The sequence below is a fragment of the Ailuropoda melanoleuca genome, unplaced genomic scaffold, assembly GCF_002007445.2.
Source record: "Ailuropoda melanoleuca isolate Jingjing unplaced genomic scaffold, ASM200744v2 unplaced-scaffold3053, whole genome shotgun sequence".
Lineage (NCBI taxonomy): Eukaryota > Metazoa > Chordata > Mammalia > Carnivora > Ursidae > Ailuropoda > Ailuropoda melanoleuca.
The window spans coordinates 1-10,301 of NW_023201093.1; the positions used below are offsets into that span (position 1 = coordinate 1).

Below are 10,301 nucleotides of genomic sequence, written 5' to 3' on the forward strand. Positions count from 1 at the left end.
CGCAACTAATGAATCATTGAACTTTACATCAGAAACCAGGGATGTACTGTATGGTGACTAACATAATATAAAAAAAAAAGAACATTAAAATAAAAAAAATAAAAAAATAAAAAATAAAAACTCGTCTTCTGTATGAGGGCAACAATTTCTCAGGGTTGGCAAAGATGAAGGTGCTCTGATGTGCTGGGTCTAAAGCAGCGTCACTAACACAGAGGGCCTAGAGGAGAGAACAAAACACATCTCTTGGTGTGATTAAAACGTATGCCTATTGACACCTTGTCACCAAAGCGTTTCTCATTCATTCGAAAGTAGGCACACTCTTGACTTGCACGCCCCTCTTATAAAGGACACTCAGCTCTGAGCATACCCTGCCTCTTTTAATATCCACTATCTAAACACACACACACACACCCTCTATTTTAAAACAATTTTTAACTACGGCTTCTCATTAGAATAAGTATTTGTGGAGCTTTTAAAACTGCTGATACGCAGGCCAAATTTCAAGGATTCTGATTTAACTAGAAGCTACTCAGGTAATTCTAAAGTGTGGCCAGCACGAACAACCTGTTTTTTAAATGGATACAGAAATGAACACGTGGGAGTGGTATGTTTACCTTCAGCATGGCACTTAAAATAGGAGAGAGACTTTTATTTGACAAAGGAAGAAACTGAGGCCCGGGAGGTTAAGTGACTTGTCCCACAACACACAAACCAAAGCGCAGCCTGAACCCGGGGTTTGTTGCCTGGAGCACAATGCCATCTCCAGCCTCTGGGTCTCGCCCAGACCCCAGGCCCTGGGCAGGCCAGCCTTCCCTTGGGCCAGGCCAGCCAGCAGACGGGCCGGAGCAAACCACAAAGAAAGGCGCGTGGCCGCAACGATTGCAGTGGTTCTCGGCATTTCGTGAACAGCTTTTCAAATGTATTATTCCAACCTCGTATTGAAATGCCTCTGAAAAATTATGTACAGAACCGAGGGGGAGATACATATACAAGTAATCAGAGGGGCCTGGGATCCTGTCATAAAAGGCAGTATAGACAAAGAGTTGGCCCAGGACTTTATTCAGTGATGAACAAGGACTAGATCCACTTAGAAAATGGAAATGAATCCACTTGGGAAATGGCAAGATTTTTCTGGAAAGGAGTCAAGGTTGCATACTTTAACCTCTCACAAGAGGGATCTCTCTTAGCTCACAACTGGGAGAAGTGGAAACATTTCTGCATTGTAAAGACCACCCCAGGATCTTATGGGCCAATTTAATCACAACACCCCACACAGGGTTTTCCAGACCTAAATGCTCAGAAGCAGAGCTCCTTGGGATTATTTTAACATAGTGTTCAAAACCTCAGGGTTGCTTCAAGGAGGAAGAAGTCTCTCATAGAATACAATTTTAAATCGCACGTTCAGAAAAGGGCATTTTGGATGTATATTCCTTGGGGCTAACTCACTTGCTTTGGAGAAAAGTGATACACACTAATTTAATTTTTTTAAACAATTTTACTTTTTATTTATAAAGCAGGTTCGTTTCCTCTACATACTACTTTGACCCATGTGCTTTCCGACACATTCAACTATTTAAACTATTTAAGTAGTTTAAACATAACAAACAACAGGGTAAAGGCGATGGGAAAGAAGAACTCTCCTGGTGATGACTGCAGCGTCTGGCTTTCTAACTTAACTAATAAAATTTATTCTGGGGTTCTGTCAAATCCACATCTACGGTCACCTGATCAGATGCTTTGGGGTCATATGTATGGTTTTAATGATTCCTATTTAATTAAAGAATCAAGATTTTTGATAAGTAATTCTAACAGCAATTATAAAGTAATACATGGTAATATTATGCTGCATAATAAAACTTACTTGAACGTGATTAAAGTTCAGTATTGAGTAGTTCTCCACAATTAAAGGTAATAATTTCATCCATTCAAGTCCCCTCTGTTAAGTGCACACATTGACATATAATCGTTCCTTGTCTTGTAAATAAATACAGAAACCAAACTAGAAGTTCTGCAGATTTCTGAGAATTTAATTATATCATTAAATGTAACACCAATGATCTATATAGTTAGACTTCTGTCCCGAGTAATTATCTGCATTAACTTCATTTTATAATTCTTAATTTACTTAAGGAAGGTTTTAAACTACTTAACAGAAATCAGCTTAATTTTGATTTTTTACTTGCTCCACCGTGTTTCAATTCATTAGTGTTTCAATAACAAGGAATGAACTCTATCGTCTTAACAGAACAGAACAAGCATGGAAATTTCCTCATAAGAGAAAAGAAGAAATTAAAATGATTTCCATATTCAAGTCATGGAACGCTGAAGAGAGGATTTCTGGCTCTTACTGAGGAAAGGCATTTGTTACCTCAAAAGGAAGGCCACTCACTAAAATTCTGTGGAAATAGGACAGTGGGGCCTGCCAAAAAGGAATTCAAGGAAACTGGGAATGGGAGCACTGCGATCCCAGGCCATTCTCTTGGGCACAGAGGTTTCCTTCCCTTACGTGCTTTGCCCTCACCAAGCTCTCGCTAAAATCAAAGGCCATGCGATGCACAACCATTCATGCTAAAATCCAAACATGACACCAGAAGCAAACAATTAACTGTCATCCCACTGTAATCCTGAGATAAGAAACAAGCTATATTCTCCATAAGTCAAACTACAGAGTTTTTAATGACTTTGGCTTTTTATAAAATGAAATACTTTTTCTTACTTAACATAAATAAACAAAAAAGCTATAGCACTCACTCCTCTCTCCCCAAATGGTTGCTCCTTTGCATTTAACAGTTTATATGCATATCTGGACAACAGTTAACCTCCAGTGGCAAAGAAAAAAAGTGTAAGAAAAATCTGAGTGTTCTCAGACATTTCTTGTTTACAAACATTAAACAACAACAACAAAAACACAAAACTCAACATCAATCTATTAAAAAGTCATCTGAAAGCACATGAATGTGACTTAGAAGCCATGACACTGAGAAAGTTAGGGAGTTCAAAGTTGTAACATTAACAGAATTGGATCCACATTTCTCCCAAGCATCAGAATTACAGGGACTTGACTATAAATTGAGTTTGGGTTATTAAGTTAAGTGGTTGAAGAACTTGTTCTTTTTGACTAAGAATATTGACAGGCTCTCAGATTTTCAGATGCGGAATTAATAAGATTATTAAGAATGTCAACACACATACCACTCCCAGTCGTGGAGAACTGCATTTCCCAGCTAATAAGCAACAATAAAACCTGGCAGCCATTTTCCCCTTTGTACTTTGAAACATCCAAAGAATCACACAACCACTCAAGTAATAAGAGATCCGGGGGCGTTTCAGACATGTGGAAGAAAATGCTTAAAGGCAAAATTCCTCAAACACATGCCACAGTGCAGAAGCGGAGAGTTGTTCCCTCCGTTAATCCTGTCACAATCCCATGTACATGCGGGCTGTGAGAAAGACCCTATCAATCTACAACCAAAGGTGCTATTTTCCCTTTGAGGTCACAGTAATTGTTATTTCCACAAATATACCAAACTCTAAAGCCAAGGCTGTTCTTGAGAGAAAATCATTAAATCACAAGGATTGGCTTTACCCACTGTGCAGGCCCCGTTTAACCAATGAAATAAAAACTTTTCAATTAAAAGCTTTTCTCTGGTGCCTCCATTTCAAACATTCTAGTTCTGGGTTAGCAGCAGCTATTGTTCTAAAATGGTTGTCTTTTTTATCCTAGACTCCGTTCCAGAGAGCTTAATGTTTCTTGGCTGATCACCCGGGTTATTATTTTGGGCCCTCTCTGTTTAAACTGTCCCAAGAATTCTGTTGAAGAAGGTTCAGTGACACACTCTGCCCCTGTCTGCAGTGAACAGCACACCTAGAACAGTTGTGACTCTAAGAGAGGGGGCCCACAGTGGGGCATTTCCATTCTGTGCAGTCTACCCCGACTGGATGAATACAATCCACTCCACTGTGGTTAGGATTCTGTCTGGCTCCCTCTTCTCCTATAGAATGCTTTGACTGGAATCAGCTAAGAGCAGGGAAAACCCTGTGGGAAGGGGAAAGGACACCGGTGGGCAGGGCCATGCTCCTGGTGGGGGTGGTGAGGCTGGGAGCATGAGAAGGGGACAGGTGTCCAGGCAGCGTGGGGAACATCAAAGGAATAGCATCTATGTTCATAGCCAGGCGTAGTGATCAACACGGAACTTCACGACCCAAAATGGTGTCAGGAAGTATGGTTGCCTCTTAAGGAGTCTTATCCTACAAGTGGGAAAGGAGTCACAGGCAAGTATAGAATGAGCTAGGAGAAACCAAACCACAATTAGTTTTAAAAAATTCTGAACCACCTACACTGTGTCTCTTTCCATATTCTTTTATTTCGTTGGGCTTCTTCTGGGTTATTTTTCTGCTAACTCCGACACTCTGGGGATATACTTGACTTTCCTTGTTACTAGGGAGGTGCTCCTTCAAAGGACCACACAATGTTGAGCAGAAAACAAGATGTATTTGATGGGTGGCCTTTGAATATGGTTTTTCCTCTATTTTAGAATGAAATTGGGTTAAGAAAATCTTTAGTAGGTGTCCATCCAAAATAAGTCATTGCAATGATTCACTCTGTGACATTTCAGCAAGCCCACTGGAGACATTAGTGGGTGATACTGCAAATGGAAGGCTCCTGTTTTGAAATTTAAACTGCCTGTGACGCCTTCCAACTGGGAAACTGGAAACTCTGGCCACTGAGTTCCCCTTGGGTTCTAATCCTTCCTGAACCTAACCAAAATCTTAGAGGTGGGGGCAAGGGCAGGGACAGGGACACGCCTGGGCTAGAAGGGAGAGCAAGCCTCTCCCTCTACTGTCTTCCTCTAATGCGGGGCCAAATTACCCATAAACTTCTAGCACTTCTTAGGGTAAGTAACAGTTTTGTGGGTGCTGTGGCCACCGTGCTGTAGAGAAGCCGGGGACTGAGCAGCTCAGACGCCGAACCCAGGTGTTTTACAAGTTTGAGGGGGCATAAGGGGGTGCCTGTCCACATGTGGACCTCAGACTGATGAGATGGAGGCCATGGGAGCCAGGCTGGAGGACACAAACACTAGGGAGTCTCCAATTAGTCCGGTGGTTCTCAAACTTGAGCATGTTTCAGAATTGCCCGGAGCTTCTCATTCAGTAAGTCTGGGGTGGGGCCCAAGGTCTACATTTCTAACACATTTTCAGACAGTGATGCTGGGCCTAGAACCAGATGTTGAGGACCACTTGCCTGTTCCTTCACTTCTGCCCGACTCCTGTTCCTCAGGAGGAGAAACTGTACCCCTAGATACAGCACTGTCTTCACGTGGCCCACTGTATGGTCTGCACAGTGATGAGTCATGAAGGAGCATGACTGGTTTCTTCATGTAGTTCCTTCAAGAATGGGGTCATCCTTGACAAGGTGAATGGCTCTGAAGACAGTTACAAAAGTATGATGAGAAAGTAGCGATGTTAGAAAAAGCACATAGCCTCCTAGAGATGAATGGGTTAAAAACTAACCCTCAAACAGAGCTCTATTTTCTATACAAAATAATCATTCTAATTCCTTTAACATCAGGGCAGCTACACACACACCCCTCTTTCCCCACCTTCAACCATTATATACCCAACTACAGGTTTGTAATCCCCAATAGTAAGTTAGTGGCCTCCTTCGTACTTCTTTCTTTTCTTGGTTGGGCTGCCCCGGATTGCAGATAATCTTTCAGTGTTTGTGGCTGAGCCGGTTTGCCGTGCCTGCCCTGGCTTATTTTTTGTAAGATGTCCGGAGGAGAGATTTTCCAAAACATGCAACTCTTCATTAGATGCCGTTTTTGCCAAACCTTGTTTCAAAAGTAACCCCGGATCTGACAGCTCTGAGGCTGGCAAAACCCTGACAGTTTTGCTTTTTTCCACTATTATTTCTCTTGGGACTAATCGATCACTTCCAAGAGAAACTCTCTTGTGGTGGTCGACGTCTTCCGCAGAGCCGTGGTTCCTGCGTTTCTGTTGTGTTCTGGCCCCTTGTGGACTTTGTTTTGGACCTGGTGATGCTGACTCACAGCTACAGACAAGGCTCCTGCTTAGAAGCCCTGTCTCTAACCACTCCCCAAGATGAGGTTTTTGCTGGCTGCTAGTGTCTTCTGGCTGGGTCTGATGAACATTTTCCAGCTTTTGAACAGGAAGCCCCCAGTGGCTCTCAGCTGCCTTTATGTAATCTTTTGCTTGTCCTGTGGACTCTGATGGGGGACTGGCTGAAGCCCGGCTGTCACCCCTCCTCCTCGCTATCTCCGCAATCACTGGGTCGCTAGATGTTCCCACAATGTCCCTGCTGCTCCATGATTTGCTCACAACGCTGCTTTTTGCTTCAGTTCTTTTCACACTAAAACAAAGAAAGATTTTTTTTGTTTTGCTTTGGAAAGCTGTAACGGCATGCTGTCCTCCAACTCCTATGCCCCTTGTCAAATTCCTTCTTCCTTACCTCCTTGGCAAATCTAGAACAATCTCTAAGTATAATGTTTAAGTTCAGACTGGATCAAGCAACAGCCATCACATTTTCCAACACGCGAGGATTAGTTATTAGGATACACGAGGACAGGCTTTGTTTCTTGATCACTGGGTTTTCAACATAGTTATATTGGAGTTATGATGGCTCTATTTTAACTAAGGCAGGCAGGTGTTCATTTCAGATGTTAAGGGTCAATACTGCCTAAATTTGACATATTGATTTTTTCCGCCAGAAATACCTAAAGCACAGGCCGTGTGTGTGTGTGTGTGTATGTGCGCACACACACGTGTGCACACACATAAGGATGTGCTTGTACACACATACACACGCCTTACCCATAGCACACATAGAAGACAACGCAAACATCACTCTGATTGTAAAATTCACTTTGGGGCAGGGTAGGAGCTGCATGGGGGGAACTGAGAGACTGGAGACTTTGACTTCAACAGAGATTTGCAGGCTTGTGAATAGCAAGAAATTTCTTAAACCACCAAACTCAAAACACTGAAGCTGAAATATTTATTTTGGCTAAGCTTTAGTCTGGAAACACACACACACACATACACACACACACTCTCTCTCATGTTCTTATTGTTCCTAATCAGAGGCATGAGGATTATCATAATTATATTAGAACTGGAACCTGCATTTTAGCAAAAGAATGTATTTTTTTAGATGGGTCTGTAGTCACTTGGAAAGTTGTATGAAACACACCACCAAACAGGTGCTTTTCATCTTCAAAGCGCTTGTAATTAATTACTCCTTGCAACACACCTGTGAAGCAAGGCCTCGTTCCCCAGTGTCCAGAATGCAAGAGACAGTCAGGAAGGCAAGCATGGGACTTAGGGTAAGGTCGGTGCCAGAGGGGGTTTTGTGGTTAATTTCCATGAACTCCTGTTGAATTCCAGACTTCATGCACATATTCATATACACACACACACACAAAAAGAAGGGAAAGAAAACTTGTCGGACCTACATTTCTCTCAGAGCATTTCTCCTGCGCTTTGCACTGGGAGGAAGTGCAGTCTCCGCACACTCAGCAAAATAATCAGACGCTCCGTGGAGAGCTCCTTCCGTCTCCTCCAAAAGATAACAAAGGTTCAACCAGAAATCTATTAGCTGAACATGAGAAAGAACAGTTCTACTCTGAATGCCCCAGTGAACAGATTTTTGTGAGGACGAGATGAAACCGCTTAGTGTTAGGCTATTTTGATTTTTCTAAATCTAGAACTTTTGGGTAAACTGTCACTTTTTTTGGACTCCTACCCAACACAGTTCGTACGTTCATATGCACTACAGACATACGAGACTGTAAGAGAAAGGATGTTGGTTCCAAACCACCTGGGAGCGCTTGGCCAGTATCTGCTATCTCTGTGGCCCCAAGTGTGAGGAAGCCCGGAATCACGGTACCAGGCAGCAGCATGTGTGTGAGATCTGATCTTCCACAGAGACCCGGTGGCACCGTGGTCTGCACCCTGATTAGCTTAGGAATTCCACACATTTTCTCTATTTACAAAAATACAGAACATGGCCTCTGCAATACTCAAAGCTGCATAAGTGAGTTAAAGCCTTTGAATCCTGGTACTTTGAAAACTGAAGTTTGTGATTCTTGGCTACCAGAAAACTGGGAGTTTTTTCTTAAACTAACAGCACTACCACAGTTTTACATAATTCAGAGATTATCTGTGCATCTATCCTTATATGTTCCCAAGGAAGCTTCATACAGAAGTACTTATAAAATGTCAAGAATTCCCAACCTTTGCCGACATTTACCTACTTCATAGTTTTGGAATCATTTCCTTTTTGTTAAGCAAGTAGATAATCCAGACAAGGTGTTAACTCTTCTTATTTCCTGGGACAGTACGTACCCTCCTCCACCAGATTGCACATTAAAATGTTGAGGCCATAGGAACAATTTTGGGAATTTATCAGTAGGTCCCTTGCTTTAGACTTAACACTGAAATGTAACAATGGCAGTCCAGAACTCCTGGTAGAAGGCAGCCATCAGTATGATGCCTGGGTACCCCACAGGCCGGTGCTCTGGCCTTTGTGCAATCATTGCCCTGCACCACCGAGTATGAGCCTTTAGCTCCTGCTAATCCCGCCTATGGTTTCAGACCTGGATCGATGTCGCTCCTGGTCATATCCATTTATAACCTAAGTCAGTTTTAAGAGTTATTGAACAGGATATTGTAGGTTTTATTGGATTATACTGCATTTTGATGCTTCTCCCTTTCTCCCCTTAAGACTTACTAGTTGACTAAATAGAGCTACAGTTTTAAAGTTAAATGAGAGAGATGCAAGGGGAGGTGGAAGACAGGGGGAGAGGGGAGAGGGAGACAGGGAGAGAGAGAGACTGAGATTTATGTGTGAAACACTTCTAAACATGCCCTATAAGTACAGTAGATTTTCCCCTTACGACCACACCCTGTAAGTGCTGTATTTTCAGAGCTGAACAATTAACATAAGGAGCATGAGTCAGGCTTTGAACAACTCTGTGGGAACCAGAAAGCCTTTTGCTATGAGGAATGATGTAAATTCCCCAAGGCTTGAAGAAGTCCACAATGGAAGGCAGACAGGGTCATAAATAACAACAATGGATACTGCGTAGACCACATAAAGTATGATGCCGCGAGAGTGACACTCTTCAAATCTCATACTAGATCCAATCTCTGCCTTTATTTATTTATTTTTTAAACTCAGTTGAAAGAGCACTATGTATTTCCTATGGGAACTTCAAAAACTTCTTTAAGAAACATGACAATTGACTCTCGTCCCAAATTCCTCTGATCACAAACAATGGAGGAAAATGTCCTTAGAAGGAAAAGGACAACAGAAAACGTGATGGAGTGACAGTAGGAAATGTCCAGTTCAAAAAGTGCGAAACCTGTGACTTCGTTTTTTAAAAAGAGAGGAAAAGAAAAGAAAACGGCAAGGCAGGGTCTCCTGCTTACAAATTAAAACCACATTTGGCAATTTGTTGAAGGAGGCATATTTACATTTGTATGAAGACTGGGTGGGCAGGAAAATAAAAAAAGCTTAGATTCCTTCTTCAGTCCTTGAACTGTCAGATCTCATTAGAAATCTCTCATTCTTATTTTTCTAGGGTCAATTCATTCCCCTTTGTCACTAAATCGCAGCCTCCGGAGCCCCCCAAACAAATATTCCAGAGGAAGCAGTGATCCTCTGGAACAGGGACCGGGAACAGGATTTCCCAAGGGAGTTGTCCTGATTACTAATGGCTTCTCACATCTGGCATCAAAATGTAAACTGCGGCTTATCCAGAGGCAAAACTCTAAGGTACAGTGTGTGCTCAGAAGTGCTTCTTCGGTTTACCTAAATGACACTACTCCTTTTTAGATTCTGCCTTGAATTATGACCCAGACATCTTCTGCAAAGAATACACACAAACTCAATATATTAAAAAAGGTTACACCAGTTGGCCATCCAAAGTCCAGGGTACATACTCCATGGGGACTCAGTTACTTAAGAAATAGGTTAACCAAGGGGTGCCTGGGTGGCTCAGTCAGTTAAGCACCTGACTCTTGATTTTGGCTCAGGTCATGATCTCAGGGTCACGGGACTGAGCCCCACATCAGGCTCCATGCTCAGCAGGGAGTCTGCATGGGATTCTCTCGCTCCCTCTCCCTCTCCTCCTCCCCTGTTCACTCTCTAAAATAAAATCAATCTTAAAAAAAAAAAAAACCCTCAAAATCTCAAAACACCACTAAAAAGAAAAGAAAGGAAAAGGAAAAGGAAAAGGAAACGGAAGGAGAGGAGAGGAGAGGAGAGGAGAGGAGAGGAG

The 10,301-nt window shown here is 42.4% G+C and overlaps 1 protein-coding gene across 1 annotated transcript; it reads right to left on the reverse strand.

The window, feature by feature from the left end:
- Window positions 1-225: 225 nt before the first annotated feature.
- Window positions 226-7,714, reverse strand: LOC117798337 (protein SLX4IP-like; the record flags this gene model as incomplete). Its single annotated transcript, XM_034650771.1, has 3 exons — window positions 226-5,423; window positions 5,669-6,370; window positions 7,473-7,714. Coding segments are annotated over 3 exons (993 nt in total), but the record flags the coding sequence as incomplete, so codon positions are not given.
- Between the last annotated feature and the right edge of the window lie 2,587 nt (window positions 7,715-10,301).